This window comes from Vigna umbellata, chromosome 8 (assembly GCF_029865625.1).
Source record: "Vigna umbellata cultivar VRB3 chromosome 8, Vumbellata_1.0, whole genome shotgun sequence".
NCBI classification, from domain to species: domain Eukaryota; kingdom Viridiplantae; phylum Streptophyta; class Magnoliopsida; order Fabales; family Fabaceae; genus Vigna; species Vigna umbellata.
In genome coordinates, this window is record NC_142172.1 from 9,191,854 (window position 1) to 9,208,801 (window position 16,948).

Genomic DNA, 16,948 nt, shown 5'->3' on the forward strand with positions numbered 1-16,948 from the left:
CAGAATTGCAATCAACGATTGTTTACAAGTAGTTAAAACTATATCTCTCAACAAGGGGATTTGATTACAATACAACACAGTCTAAATACTCGCAAGTGTTTCTCTCTTCTTTGTAATAGTAGTTAGAAATTTGACGCATAAGCTCGAGAGTATCTCTTTCTTTTTTCTTTTCTCTTCTCTTTTCTTCTGCTCAGATGTATTATTTTTCATGAGCTCTTTCTCTTTTTCTCTTTAGGATGGATATTTCGTTGTAAGCTTTTCTTGTGCTTTTGAGCTATCCTCTTGATTTTGTTCTTGAAAGATCTTCTATTTATAGGCTTCTTAGATATTTTTCCGTTAGACTGAGTTTGTAGTATGCCTTTATGGTTGTGTTTTCTCTTCCTTCTTTTCGCAGTAGTCGTTGTATCAGTCAACTTTGTCAGAGCATGCATACTTTTTCAGTCCTTTGCTTGAAGTAGGTTGTACGATCTTTTTAGACTTTGCTTCAAGTGAGGAACATTCCGTGAATATCTCCTTTGTCTCTAACGTCCACATTTTGATATTTGATTTATAGCACTATGGATGCGAGTAGAATAACTTATCTACAAAATTGGAGTGAAATGTGCATGCAATATATATGACTTCTCTTATCACTTTTTGTTGTTTTTGAACGTTGAACAATTTAATGTCATTTAATGCTTTATTAGAACAACAAAATGCTTTTTGATTTCCTACCGTTAGGTAGCATTTTGTAATTAAGTTTTTTTATCTGAAGATACCAAGCGTAGAAAAATACTCCACCAAAGGATGAGGTATTTGTCTAGCTAATGGTGTCGTTTGATCAAGTAAACGTTTCATTATCTTTTTTCTCTTTTTAGACTGATAGTGTTTAGCTTGCTTAAGCTTTCTTTTATATTTTAATGATTAAGTCTTTTAATGTATTTTATCAAAGACATTGTCTCAACCTATTTTGTTTTCGAGAGAAGCCAAATTCTTAATCCAGGTATTATAAGCATTGAGCGTTTAACTCAATCTCTCTTGGACGCTTTTAGACAAAACATCGTTTAGCCTTGCGTTTGGGTGTTTTAGCCTAGATGTTTTTCTATTTCCTAAGACTTAAGTGTTTTCCTATGTTTTTCTATTTTTGGAGTTCAAGTTCTAGGTTGTGTTTGTTTGGGGTTTAGGCTCTAGTGTTGTGTTTTCACCCTAGGTTACTTTCTGATTGTTAACTCGTTTTAATGTTATTTGATTAAACTTCAAAATAGAGAGCATTTTTTTGAATAGAAGGTTTTGTCTTTAACAACTCCCACTAAGCTAAGCAAACCGATAATTTTGAATCACTTCTCAATATCGAAAAGCAACAGTATGTGTAAAGCTAGTACAGAAATATAACTCTCTTAGGAGGGATATTATGATCAAAATAATAAAGATCTCATAAACTTGTTACAAACATGAACTACCAACGATACATGATGCACAACGAGAGAGAGAGAATTTCAACGACGTAAGAGTATGTTCAATTATACCGTTCTTGTTCTCTTCTTCATGAGGTCTCCATTTTATAGAAAACTTCGAGAAAGATCTGTTACACTTAAGCCATTTACTTTTGATAAAGTTGTTGTAACCTTTTTTATTGTGTTAGATATTGTGTTTTTGGAGAGAAATATTGTTTTGTTGTAAGGATGATCACACAAAAAGCAATGAGGAAAAAAATCCTAGCATATTCCTATATCTCTTAACGTCTTTTTGGATCAGTAAAGAACTTGAACAAAGCACTTCATCCTTGATAGGATTTGCACAGATAAAGGAGCATTACACAATATACAAAATAACTATTTTTCTTATGATTAGGCACATTAGATCTAAACAATAGATTGTTTACTATAGAGTTTACGATAGTGTTTAGTCGGATAATGTTTAACGAGTTATCCAAGAGGGTATTTGTGATGAACACTATTTTGATACACCATTTTTTTACCATTGTTTCTATTCCACTCTCAAGTACAAACTTTCATACCTAATCCTATGAATATCTATGTTTAGTGGATGAGATTCATGTCATTTCTTCTAAAAAATTTTTAAAAATATAAGAAAATTCGTGTTTATATACTAAATCAAGCTAAAATACTTTTAGGCACTCATAAAAAACTTTGCACAAGAAAACACCGTCAGCCTAAATCTTAATCTCTAACAAAAAAAAACAATCATTGTATGAAACTTTTTTTTAATCCACTGATCATATCACCATTAACGAAAAAACAATGCTTGAAATTTCTAAGTGTTCTTTCATCTCATACATAAAAAGTATGACTAACCTCGAAACTCAAACCAACAACAATAAAAAAAGAGTAACCTAGCAGAATTACTGACTAACATAAAAGAACGCAAAGTAAAAGAAATGCAATAATATTTTTGTGATTACGAGTAACTTTTTTGCGCACAACGTCCTAAGCTTGAAATGTAAATTTCAAAATATACAATGCATGACGTCACCGTCCGTCATAAAATTTAAAATTTATGTCGAACCATAGGACATCTTATTTGTTTATTTCTTATCGTGAAACCCCTCTCTTCCCCACTTCTCCTTTGTGTTTCAAACATTTTGGCTATCTTCTCTAGTTGTAGCTCCAACCAGAGTGTTCCTAAGTACATTGGTGATGTAAAGTTCATTTATCTTCCGTCTTAGTGTTTGGTGTATTGGATTTTTATGTTCGATTAGATAGTGGGTTAATTAGTTCCATTGAAGTTAATGATTTAAACATTTATTTTGTCATTTAAATATGCGTTGTGGTTGTTTCTGGTGACCTCAATCATGATGCTTTGATAACATGTTATATAGATGCTTAAATTTGATATTATGAATATTAAAATTAATTTTAAAAATGAAGTTAAATAAATAATTTTAATTAAAATTTTATAATTGAAATTTAAAATATACGACAGTAAATTTTAGAAGGACTATTTAATTATTTAAGTCATTAGGACTGACTTGATTATTAAGTCATTACTTTATTTACAAAAGATTATAATAATTAGCGTATCCATTGTAAGAATATTCATGAGTAGTTTCAATACATAAGATAAATATTAGAAGGTACTGCATCATTACAAATTTGTATATGAAATTAAATTATTCAATATCTTATATAAATCAATAACAATATTATTCTACACTAAAACTTTTGCTAACAAAAAAATGTATTTATGTAAACAGAACTAAAGAAAAAATATTTAACTTGCTTAATATAAAAGATGATGATTTATTCATTTTCAATTTTGTACTTCTTTTTATTCATGTTCTTTTTTGTGTGATTTTCAATTGACTTTGCACAAGTCTTTTTATTGTTGTGGAACTCAAATTTGCACATGGTTCACAACATCTTTTAAATTATAAGCTAAGGCTGCATTTTTTAAGTGTATTATTGGCCTAACAAATTTTATAAATTCCAAACAATACATTAACCAAACACTATAACACCGTCATAAACTAAGTTGTTGGTTAATAGTAAAACAACATTAATACACATAGCAATAACTCGAAGAATATATTTGTGTATTACAACTATTCTCCATATTAAGTATGTAAAACTTAATCTTAGCAATGCTGCATTAAGATAGTTAATTTTTTTTAAAGGATATTAAAAAATTTATTACTAATGAATACAATAAGTGTAACGTAAGTTTATCTATATGAACAATCATCCTAGATATTTTGATTTCCCTTTTACAAAAGTTAATTATATGAACCTTTAGACAGATGTACAAAAACAATAGCTTGTATAATACAAGAGAAAATTTATTCATTTGCGGTTTTGTATTTATTTCTTTTTCTTCCTCTTCACTTTGGTGTGATTTTCACTTAGCTCTATAGAGTCTTTTGTTGTTAATGGATTAAAATTGACCCTTTGATCACAAAAAAATTATTTTTGGTTTATAAGCTAAATTAACATAAAAATGATTGTATACGTCCCATATAACGCATTAAGAAAACACAATAATACAAACATAACACAATCATAAACCAAGTAGTGGATTAAAAATAAAACAACATTAGCACAATAGTGATTGTCTAGAATTGGTTTTTATGTATTCCAATTATACTACAAGTTCTTTAAGTCATCATAGAAAGATAAGTAATTAATTTCACATCAAATTTCCTTCAAATATTTGTTTGGTATTTGTTCTGCCAAGTAAATATAGAAATGCCCCATAGCTCCAGTACGAAACTTGTTTTCATATATGGATTCTAGTGTTAGTATTTCTCCATCTTCGATCTTGATGGAACCAGGTTTTGGATAACAAACTGACATTCCAACTAGGTAACCCTTTTCATTTCCTGCTTCTTTTCCAGTTCCGTATTTTGGATTTGAAGTGCATAAAACCCTTCCATCCTAAGTTAAGCATAATCATAAAATAGACATGATTCAATAAACTATTTAATTTCTTATAAAGATATATAAGTATCAACAAAATTTATTCCTGATGAATATATGAATTAAAAAAAATTTAACGTAACTTTATCGACATGATATATCCTATATGGGAACAACAAATATCAAATATTACCTGTCCATATAGAGTAACATTGACGACACCGGTGTGCATATGAGCAGTGCCATATATAAGATAACCACCTTTTGTCATTGGGATGTATGCTTTTTTAACATGAGGGAAGTCATTGTCATGATTTCTCGGGATTGTGTACTCTGCCTATAAAAAATTTAGGAATTTATTTTACTTACATATGTTGGGAAAATAAATTAGTCTCAAAAGTTTGTTTATAATTTGTAAAGTATAGTATGTATTGAATAAATAATCTACCTGACAATCATGAATTGGTGCAGAACCATTTGATATTACACGATCAGTTGAATCAAGTATGTAAAACTTAAGAGGCACTTGGTGTTCATCCCAATCAACCCACCTCATTTTGTATCTTAGGGAAAGCTTTCTCGTTGGGCCACTAAAACCATTTCTTAATTTGCATTGTACGTTATCTTGACAACAAAAGAGTCCTCCTTTATAATTTCTAGACAACAGTTGACCATTAATGCCTGTCGTGACATTGTAAAAGTCCTTTGGGAGATTCATAAGCTTACACCTGCACTCTGTACAACCTTTTCTATCATGTGTTCCACGTGTATCGATAACCATGATGCTAAACAACCATTTTTCTCTAAACCCACGCTTTATTTTTGCAGCATTACCTAATTCAACTGCAAAAGGATCTGGAAGATTTGAATGTGTTCCTCGTGATTCTCCTCCCAAGCCCCAATAATGTGGAAGCAAAAACCCTTGGCATGCACCATCATTTCTTTCAAATTCGATACCATTGCTAAGGTCGTGAGATTGTTTAATGTAGTGTGACATGGTAATGTTTTCAATATATTTTACAGCAAACCAATGATGAAGGTATGTTTCATACAAAGGTACTGAATTACCAACTTCATCAACTACTTCAACATCAAAACTCTTGACCCCAATGTGACCCCTTGGAAAGTTAATATCTAATAATGTTTTCACCGCAATTTTTCCTGGCCCCACTTCAAATTTTTCAGAAAAAAAAGTAGCTGACTTTATATGATTTTCGCTAGACTCTAAAACAACTGAGTGGGTTGTGTCAGAAAGAAACATCATTATTGATAATAAAATCATAGCTACTTTAGAGATAGTCCTTGTATTAACCTACATAGAAATCGTTGCCATTAGCCATGAAAATATGTATATAGGGACATTCTTTTGATAATCATGTAGGTAACTTAAAATATAATGAAAACATGTGAATTGAATAACATTGAAATGAAAAGGTAAAGTAATAGAACATCGATAATAAAAAGTTCATACCATATAAGAAAAAGATAATGTGTTGATCATGGCCATGATTTGTTCGAAGATGTATGATCGTTCAAATTTTAAAGGGAATAAATTTAAACGTATATGAAACTAATTACTGGTTTTATATATATGGTGGATACCTAAACAATGATATATGTGTCATAACTAAATTTTAAATTGATGTTGTTTGTCTCTTTTTAGTTGGATGTATAAGGTGTTTGGTAATGTATTTAAACCTAAATTAACTTGTGTTGACCTAGTTTTACATATTACAGAACTATTTGAAAACTTTTACAACTATTTATAGATGTAAAAGCAACTTACTAATGATTTGTTTGAGCAAACTTGACATGGTTTCACTTTTGTAGGTTTTCTTTTTCCTTAAATAAACGTAATTACCTATTTCATGACAGTAAAATGTTGACTTAAATTACTTATGAGATGAAAATAAAAGATGAGTCATAGAAATTACACAAAAAGAAACTCGTTCAAATAAACCTATAAGAAAGAGGCAAAAACATATTATTTAATATTAATTAATGGTACTTTAATGAATATCATATATTAAAGGAAACTTCTTAGTAATTTATATATATATATATATATATATATATATATATATATATATATATATATATATATATATATATATATATATATATATATATAAAGAGAGATAGTGTGTGTTGATTGAGTATACTTATATTTAGTTTATTACTATTCATAGTATTTTAGTCTATATGATTTAAAAATATTTTACATACCTCTAAATTTATATAAGTTAAATATATATTAAGATTATACTTTAAAAATTGATTGTTGAATTGTTGTGTGCTTGAATCATAACTACCGGAAACAAAGTTGTTTATAGCAAGACTAATACCAAGATTATAACCTATTTTTTTAATTAAAAATAAAGAAATAATACAACACGCACCAAGAAGGTTGTACAATTTGCGATGTGCAAGTGCTACGATTGTGATATCACTTATATGAAATGTTGAAAAAGTAAATTTCACGTATACATGTTGCGCATTGTAATGTGACTCAGTAAAATGCACAACTGACGAATAAAATAAAACAAAAAACTTTGGATGTAAGATAATCAATTTAGTGAAATATTTTTATTTTTTATTAAAGACGAACATGCATAAAATAATTATTGGCACCTACTTATTAAGAAAAAACAGTTATCCAAAACATCAATTAACATATGGCAGAAAAGGAGAACATAATTTTTTTTAAATCAGTCTTACCAAAACTACACTGACTTTTAAACAATATCACTTCTTTTATGGTTTAAAAGCTTATGAAATAGAAAAAAGAAACATTGGTCTCTCCTCCTTGGCTTTGTAATCATTTGATGGTTTTCGAAATAATAAGCAAATAACGGGATGGGGATTCGAATAGAGTTGGAAAACATTTCGCAAGAAGTATTGGGCGTTGTTTGTCGGTGTTAGACAGTCTACAGAAATTGTTGAACGCTTAAGGATTTTTAAAAGCATTTGGAAACACATTAAAAAGAGAGCAGAGATAAAAGCTTGTTTTATATTGGTAGACACAACCTAAGTTATGTGCAATTCTCCTTTAGGGTTTCACTAAGTTTAAAAAGTTACAAACAAGATTCACCAATCCTCGTTTATAACAACCCAACTGGCTAAATAACATTTAACTCTTGAAGTACTCGAAAAACACCAGAACGGGGGGTTGAATAGTGTTAATGGAAACTTTTTTTCCAAACCCTTCTGATATAGCACGCTATCGAGCTTTTGATATATTGATGGAATTCATCCTAACATACCTTCCTTAGTGTTGTCATTTTATTTTTACGTGTATCGTATTTTTTAGCTTGTAAGGAGCATGAGCCTTATAAGTACCCAACTCCACCCCTTATATTAGATACTTTTGAGAATGAGAATTTGATTTCTGTTGAGAGCATTCCAGATACAATTTTCCTTGAAAGTCACGCTAGCGAATCCTAGAGATCCTCCTCTAGCCACCTTCAAAACACCATCCTCCATTTCTTCATTTTGCATTTTCTCCATGGTGCTTCCATAGCTTTCTCTTTCCTCCATGGTGTATTTATTCACCAATCTGCTTCCTCTACATGGCGCGTTCCTTCAACCATGCGTAAGGCTTCGCCACGTCTTCCTCACGAGAGCCACATCTTTATTTGGCATTCTCTCTCACAAACCACATCGTCATTTTACGTTTTTCTCTCTTGAGCCAAAATCTTCATTTGCTCGAGATCACTCCCTCATGTTTAGTGTTTCTCACTGTTTTACGAGATTCATTTCTCGTTTCAGCCATAGCTCGCATCCAAAGCTAGTTCCCTCTCCTCTTCTATGTTTTCCATCTTCTTTCACCATTTTCGTCCATTTCTACCAATTGATTATTCGTTTAGAACCATTCTTACTAATTAAACTCATGTTTCATCCGATTAATTGGTTCGAAATCGTGTTCTTCTCTATTTTAGGGTTTATCCTTCAACTTCATGATCTCTCTTTGCAATTAGGTTTTTTCCATTGAACAAACCTTAGATCTTAGGGTTTTCTTGAGTCTGTTAATAGATTTGGTTTGCTTGCTCTCTGTTTCTCATTCTCTCTCAAGATCATCATATTCCGCTGCGTATTTCACTTTCGAAGGAAACTTGAGGAGTTCAAATAACATTCCCACAACTTCAATCAGTCTTCTCCTCAGGCATCTTCCATCAAGTGGTATTCAGAGCTTCAGGTTGCTTCCATGCTTCAAGCTAAGTATTTCTCTATGTTTCGACTTTTTTTTTCTCATTTGATTCCCGTCTCTGTTTGTGTAATGTTTGATTTTGATTATGTCTTCATTTTGAGTGTCTTGTCTTGTCTTGAGCAATATGTTTCATTCTACTCATATTGTTTTTTTTAATGTCTAAATAAGATTCACATATGTTTGTTTGTTCATGAATCTCAAGTTCTGTGTTTAGGTTTCCATAAACTTGTTTGTTCTGCAATTGTGTGTTGAGTCGTTCTAAGCTTTGCATCTTATTTTCATTTTATTCGATCATTTCATTTTGTTTGAGTCATTTTAATTTCTAAATCCATTTGTGTTAAGTCTCAGTCATGTTATTTGTTTATTTTGTCATTTAATTTCTAGTTTATGCCTTGAATTCATGATTCTTAATTCTGAAGTGAGTCTTGTTGTTTGCTTCACAACTGCACACCATATGAGCCATGAAAAGTATGACTAAGAGCTCGGGAGCAAGTTTATTTGGCAGCAGTATAGATCTAAATTGGCCATTGCATTAAGCTTAAATATGATGGCAATGCTCTAGCTAGGACAAGCCAAATCTAGAAGCAACCAAGCCAACAAGAACAAGATGCTCAAGGTTTTAGATGGAATGTTGAATGGTGGTGGTATAAGGTAGAGGTTGTCATAGTTTTGGTTGTTTGAATGGTGATGGAAGGTGTGTTTGGTGGTTCTCTAAGAGAGGTTGCGCCAACTCTTGGAGGAAGGTGGCTAGTGGAGGCGACTTGGGTTACTCTAGCCTAGGGTGACCTCAAAAGAGTAGTATGGCACAAAAATGACAGCAAAACTTTACTCTAAATTAAAGGTGATTACATGATGGAGAACATCTCTATTTATGGGCTAAGGTGTCTCAAAATGGGCTGACACATTAGCCTAAAACAGCCACCTTGGTTGGCTTGGAGAGCAAGGAGAAATCTGTTACCAATAAGGAGTATTGGTAAATCTTGAAGAAATTTGTTTTGATGATGCTACAAGAAGTTTTAGTTGAAGAAGATATTAGAATTAGTTAAAAGCAAGTTGTAGAAATTAAATGTAGTAGGAAATTCTTGTAAACCTTGTAAAACTTGCATTTTTAACCTGCAATAATCGATTATGATTAAGCAATAATCGATTATCACAAGTCATACTTGAATAATCGATTATCACTTCATATAATCGATTATCACATTTTTGAAAACCTTTAACGGACTTGAATAATCGATTATCACTTACAATAATCGATTATTCATGGCAGTTGGGAGCTGTCCTTTGGCATTCAGTGTACTTGGCTATATATTTTGATTTGGAGAAATCAGAAGGTAACGTTGTTGAACAGAAGCTCTTGCAGAATACTGTTTGTCAGAGGAAGTTCTCAGAAGCTATAGTTCAAGTTCCCTTGCTTGGTCTCGTGAACAAGAGAGGCTCGCGTGTCGTGTGTCGATAGTCGGAGCAAGCTCTCTTCGAGTTAGCAAGGTGCTCTGCCTGGTCTCGTGAATAGGAGAAGCTCGTGTTTCGTTTGTTGATAGTCGGAGCAGTTCTCTTCGAGTTGGCAGAGTGTTCTTCTTCCGGTTCGTTCGTCGAAGGAAGATTTATTTATCTGCTTTATTCATTATTTCTTGTAATCTGTTAAATAACTTTTTAGTGAAAAAGGTTAATCACTATTTATAATGATTAACGACTGGACGTAGATTCTTTTGAATCGAACCAGGATAAAAATTGCTTGTGTGATTTTCTATTCCCTACACTCTTTATCTTTTACGCATATCAACTGTTTGATAAATTTTCTCTAAGAAAATTGTTTTTCTAAAACGGACCATTAAACTTGATTTGTGACCGTAACACGCTTTCCGAATATTTTATTCCGCTGCGCGACTCTATAACGGTACCGATTGTTCCTCTCAAATGAGTGACAAGTGGCTACTACCTATGGAAAAACTCTCCATTTCTAGAGTGACACATGGCCACTAACTAGGAGGAAAACTCTCCAATGGGATGCTTCCACAAGTCTAGGACGAAATTCTTCTCCCTTGTTCTCCAAGCTTAGCCAAAATGTTGACTCCTTGGTCAACACACCCATTTTGGATTTCCACGCATAGTCAACTTTGGGCATTGGCCCTTTGTTGACTACTTTGGTCAAAATCATATTCTACTTGGCCCAAAATACAAGGCCCAATTGAAATCTTACACTACTAGGCCCATAATACAAAGCCCAAATAAAATCTAGACTACTAGTCCCATAATACAAAGCACAAATAAAATATGTACTACTTGGCCCAAAATATAAGGCCCAGAATTATTCTTACTCTACTAAATCTTCATGATGGCTTAAGATGGCCTAAGAGAAAGAGTCTAGGTCCATCTTCCATAGATGTCTCCAATTCTTCATGAATGTGCTAGGTCATGGCAAGGGGTATGCCATCATCCCCTCCCTCTTAAAAAGGATCTGCGCTCAAATCTTCAACATGGGCTAAAGACAACTTCCTTTCTTCATAATCTTCAATTCTTCCTTAGTTTTCCACCAGGGTCAAATACCCATTTTATAACACAACTTAGAACAAGTGTTATTATTGATAAGGGGCAATATGAGTATTGAACACATTCCCTGATTATGTGTTTATTTTTTATGATGACAACACATTGATTGTAACAACATATATGTTTTCATGATACAACAGAAATATGTATTTGTGATTGATACATATGTTGGTATATAAATGATTTGTTTTGATTAAAACATATGATCATATGTTGATTGGCCTGCATACTACTGTGATCATAATACTGTTGATATCTTCTGTATGCATACTATATGTTTTATTGTGATAAAACCACAAACACAAAGCAATTATGTATGAATTAATCGATTACAGTAAAGTTGTAATCAATTCAGTTCATCAAAAAGCTTATGTTTTGAACTGTGGCAAAACAACAAGTCTTAACCGATTACATTAAGTGTAAAGTTGATTAAAACTCGTGTCTTTGTGGATATCATTTTGAAATATGTTGTGATCAGTTTTTGAAATGAAAAAGTTTTCAGAATTTATTTAAGTGTAGAGCTTAATCGATTACACTATTTATGTAATCAATTAAGACTGTTATCATTTGAAAATTATTTTCAAGCTATGTCATAACTGTATTAACGGTCGCATTTTTCAAATATGTTGACTAACATTAATTGCGAATCGATTACATTAATTGTGCATTCAATTAGAACTGTGTTAATTGTAATTATGTTACATCTGCTATTAATGTAACCGATTACATTACTAACGTAATCGATTAATTTGCGTCTGATATGAGATAACTATAAATTGACGCACTGCACACGTCTAAAGAATTTTTTATCATTTCTAAACTTTCATATCTAATATTGTGAATTGAGTAAAGAATTACAGGTGTGCTAAAAGGCTTCAAGAATCAAGAACTCAAAGAATTAGAAAAAACTTGAAGGATTCCTATGATGACAAATTTTGAATGTATTGGTTCATAATTCTCTGGACTACTGAGGTGTTTCTACATTGATCAGAAATGTGATTCTGCAATCTTGGATTTTGTTTTTCCTTGTGCATGCGGCCAGGAAGAAGAGTGAGGAGCTCTTGGTACTTTGAGAGGGGATTCTCAGAGGGTTTTGTAGTGGAGACGTGTGGTTCTTTATGCAGGTGTTATCCTTCTAAATTTGATTGTTGAGTGGGAGAGGTGTTTACATTTTGAGAGAGTTCTCTGTAAAACCTTTGGTGTAAAACTCAAATCATTATAGTGAAATAACCTTCAATCTAAGGTTGATTGGAAGAAAACTGGATGTAGGAATTGAGGTCGAACCAGTATAAATCCTCTTTTTGTATTTCTTTCCTTATCTCTTTTACTTTCAATTGCATGCGCTTATTACTTGGATTGCAAGATAGATTCAAGATCATTGTAAGTTTACAAAAATATTTGAAAAGCAATTGTTTTTATTGATCACCAATTCACCCCCCTTCCCCTCTTAGTAAAGGAAACAAGGCAAAATCTTTTCTAACAATTGGTACCAGAGCTGGTTTTCAAAAGTTATTTGAAAAACAATTGATTACTCTTTCTGTGAAATCGATTAATTGATCCTGATGACCTCTGTTTCCTAGACCTTCGGTGAAGGTGCTTCTACAAATATACCTCCTCAGTTTGCGGGAGAAAATTATGCTTTCTGGAAAATCAGAATGAGAATCTTTCTTGAATTTGTAGATAAAGGTGTATGGGATACTGTGTTAAATGGTCCTTTTGTACCAAAAAATTAGTTGATGGAAAACTTGTTTTGAAAAACTTTTCTGAGTGGAATTAAGAGGAAAATAGAAGAGCTCAAAATGATATAAAGACTAGAAATGTTATCTCTTCTGCACTTACCATTGATGAGTTTTTCAGGGTGTTAACATGCAAGAGTGCCAAGGAAATGTGGGAAGTCCTAGAAGTGACTCTCATGAAGGCACTAATGAGGTGAAAAGAGCCAGAAAGAATTCTCTAATCTAGGAATACGAGATGTTCAGGATGAAGGCTGGAGAGAATATCTATGATGTGCAGAAAAGGTTCACCCACATAGTAAACCACCTTATTGTCCTTAGAAAATCCTCTTAGAACGAGGATATCAACATAAATATTATGAAAAGCTTGAATAGGAGTTGGCAACCAAAGGTAACAAATATATATGAATAAAGAGATCTAACCACTATGAATATGGCTACACTTTTTGGTAAGCTCAGGGAACATGAGTTGGAGCTGGGAAGACTGAAAGAAGAAGAGGAGACTGAACAAAAGCAGTCTATAGCTCTCAAAGCAACCAGCAAGAAAACCTCTAGGAGAACTGAATCAGATGTTGACTTTGATACAGACATGTCACAAAAGAAAGTATTGAACATGATGGTAAAGAAATTTACAAAGTTCATGAAAAATAGAAATGTTGTATCTAATTTTGCAGGCAGTTCTAGAGAAGGTAGGAGAAAAGGAAAAGTTGGAACTCCTACATGTAATGAATGTGGAAAGGAAGGACACATCAAACCTGACTGTTTAGAGTTGAAAATGAAGCAGAAAATTGATGGAAAGCATAATTAGGATAGAAGGAAGAATAAGCCTATAGAAGTTAGATATGATCAGCTGTTGGATGCATTCCAGGAACTTCATGCATAAGCCATGAAACTCCAATACAAGGTTAATCGATTAATCTCTGAAAGGAAAGATTTTGAATATCGAATAAATAACCTTGTTGATGAAAATGATAAGCTGAAAATTGAACTTGATCAACCTTTACAATCTGCTATTAATGTAAAATCTGAAACTTATGATTGTAAAAAAGATTACAAGGATTATCATGCTTATTTGGAGAAAATCAATTATCTAACTAAGACACTAGCAAAATTCACTCTTGGTAGATCAAATCTAGATGTTGTACTAAGATCACAAGGGAGAGTAATTAATAGACTGGGAATAGGATACAAAGCTAAAAGTGAAAGAGTTAACTCGAAAAAATTTATTGATTTAAGTAAACCTTTAATTACTACCTGTTTCTATTGTAACTCTATTGGGCATACTGTTAGAAATTGTTACTATAGAAAGGTTGGTGTTCCTAAGGAAAAATTTAAATGGATTCCCAAAGAACAGATCCCTGCAACTAACATGAAAGGCCTCAAGTTCATTTGGGTACCTTCTTCAAAACCTTTTGAAAGTTTTGCAAGAAAATGAACTGGACTTGCAACAGACAGCACTCAAGGAGAAATTTCAATGGATTCATCAAAAATCACTTGAGTATCATCTTTGGTAACATTTGTTGTTAAATCTGAATCACATGCATCATTGTTCTTATTTGTGAATGTGTATTGATGTGTGTATATGATGTTTGCTTGTCTGCTTTGCAAAATTGACTGAATAATTATGTTCACGACTTTTAACCGATTGCATTAGTAATGAAATCGATTATTTGTTCTTTGTATTTTTGTGTGTTTAAAAATCTGAGACTGTTAGAACTTAACCGATTTCAAAACTAATCAAATTGATTGAAATGTTATACTAGACTTCCAAATTTTTCAAAAATTTAAAATTTATCTTTTATTATGTTATTGATGGCTTTTATCTATCTTTTGAAAAAATTTAGGTGTCTAGTTCAATTTTGGCTATTAAGCCATTTGTATTTTGGTTTCTACTTGTAATCATTTTGGCAATATCAATGAATGAAATCATTTAAGTTTGAGTTACATTAGTATTGTGTGATGGATTGATATTGATTGATTATATCTGCTGAATTTGTTGTATGATTGAAAATTGTGTTATTCACTGTCGTATTTCTTTTTGCATAATCATACTTGACTTGATGATTTTGTTATTTCACATTTATACTTAAACTATACTGACACTCAACAAAGATTGAGAAAAATGTGATATGCAGTTCTGTGACTGTATAAAAAGTGTTTACAGGAATTAGCAAATGATCTAATTTGGATAAGAGCTACTCTATGAAATTTAATCGACTACAAAAGCAATAGAATCGATTAATATGTTCAAATGTGGTTTGAAACTCCTTACTGTTAATTCATTTACTCTGAATCACTTATTTTGATGAAATATGTGTTTATACATTCTGAGACTTATCATTTTATATCTGCTGTGAATGGCTATTCTTAAATGTTGCACATATATAAGTTCAGTGACCTCAAGCATTCTGATTACTACCATTTCATATGATACCTGCTTGAAACTATTTTTTTGATATATATTCTCTGATACATCTCTATCTTTTGCTTTGATACTGATCTATGTATTTGAATGGCTTTAGAGATACTGCATATTGATAGGGGGAGCTTAAATATCATATTGATAAAATTCATTTCTATCACCATCTTACATGGATTGATAAGAATAAGGGAGAAATGGAAATTGTTTGTACTGCTGATTATTGACAATGGAGCATCATTTTTTATTATTGTATAAATTTGTTGATGTATCTCAATTTGATTCATTGTCTCTGTGCTTTACACATACATTGTGCTTTACATATACATTGTGCACTTATACCTTTTTTGCTAATGCCCTGAGGGGAAAAGATAGTTGAAATTGATGAGATAGTTGAAATTTCTTGATTGAATCAACAAGAAAGATAGTTGAAATTGTTTGAAATTGATTAGATAGTTGAAATTGTTAATACTGATTGTTAACATGTTTAGGACTGTGTATCTATCTATATCTGATTGAAAACAATTTCTAGATGTGCATTGAACATCATGGTTGTTTTATACATCATGGTTGTGATTCATCAAAAAAAAAAGGAAGATTGTTGATAGGGGGAGCAATATAAGTGTTGAACTCATTCCCTGATGTGTTTATTTTTTATGATCACAACACATTGATTGTAACAAAATATATGTTTTCATGACACAACAGAAATATGTATTTATGATTGATACATATGTTGGTATATAAATGTTTTGTTGTGATTAAAACATATGATGATATGTTGATTGGTCTGCACGTGATCATAATATTGTTTATATCTTCTGTATGCATACTAAATGTTTTATTGTGATAAAACCACAAGCACAAAGCAATTATGTATGAATTAATCGATTATAATGAAGTTGTAATCAATTAAGTTCATCAGACAGCTTATGTTTTGAACTGTGGCAAAACAACAAGTTTTAGTCGATTACATTAAGTGTAAAATCGATTAAAACTCGTGTCTTTGCATATATCATTTTGAAATATGCTGTGATGAGTTTTTGAAGTGAAAAAGTTTTCAAAATTTGTTTAAGTGTAGAGCTTAATTGATTACACTATTTATGTAATCAATTAGGTCTATTATCATTTGAAAATTATTTTCAAGATATGTCATAACTGTAATAACAGTCATATTCTTCAAATATGCTGACTAGTATTTATTGTGAATCGATTACATTAATTGTGGATTCAATTAGAATTGTGTTAATTGTAATTTTGTTACATCAGCTATTAATGTAACCGATTACATTACTAACGTAATCGATTGATTTGTGTATGATATGAGATAACTATAAATTGACGCATTGCACACATCTAAAGAATTATTTATCATTTCTAAACTTTCATATCTGATATTGTGAATTGAGGAAAGAATTACAGGTGTGCTGAAATGCTCCAAGAATCAATAACTAAAAGAATTGGAAGAAACTTTAAGGATTCTTGTGGTGACGAACTGTAAACGTATTGACTGATCATTCTCTACACTACTGAGGTGTTTCTACATTGATTAGAAACGTGATTCTGCAATCTTGGAATGTGTTGTTCCCTGTGTGCGGCCAGGAAAAAGAGTGAGGAGCTTTTGGTACTTTGAGAGTGGATTCTCAAAGGGTTTTGCAATGGAGACGTGTCGTTCTTTATGCAGGTG

General features: G+C 31.7%; 1 protein-coding gene across 1 annotated transcript; it reads right to left on the bottom strand.

The window, feature by feature from the left end:
- Window positions 1-4,127: 4,127 nt before the first annotated feature.
- On the bottom strand, window positions 4,128-13,023 carry LOC124844182 (uncharacterized). Its single transcript, XM_047321066.2, has 5 exons — window positions 12,949-13,023; window positions 12,721-12,776; window positions 4,801-5,569; window positions 4,546-4,689; window positions 4,128-4,370 (listed from the first exon to the last, which is right to left on the bottom strand). The coding sequence occupies exons 1-5, from the start codon at window positions 13,021-13,023 to the stop codon at window positions 4,128-4,130; spliced, it is 1,287 nt and encodes a 428-aa protein (XP_047177022.2).
- Window positions 13,024-16,948: the final 3,925 nt, after the last annotated feature.

What these genes read in the sequence shown, in the direction of transcription:
- LOC124844182 (XM_047321066.2), bottom strand. Translation starts at nt 13,023, where the DNA reads ATGAGAGTCACTTCTAGGACTTCCCACATTTCCTTGGCACTCTTGCAT. An exon ending in TTCTCCCGCAAACTGAGGAG is followed by an intron (nt 5,570 to 12,720) that starts GTATATTTGTAG and finishes TTTAGAGTCTAG; the next exon opens with CGAAAATCATATAAAGTCAG. An exon ending in ATGTTACTCTATATGGACAG is followed by an intron (nt 4,371 to 4,545) that starts GTAATATTTGAT and finishes TGCTTAACTTAG; the next exon opens with GATGGAAGGGTTTTATGCAC.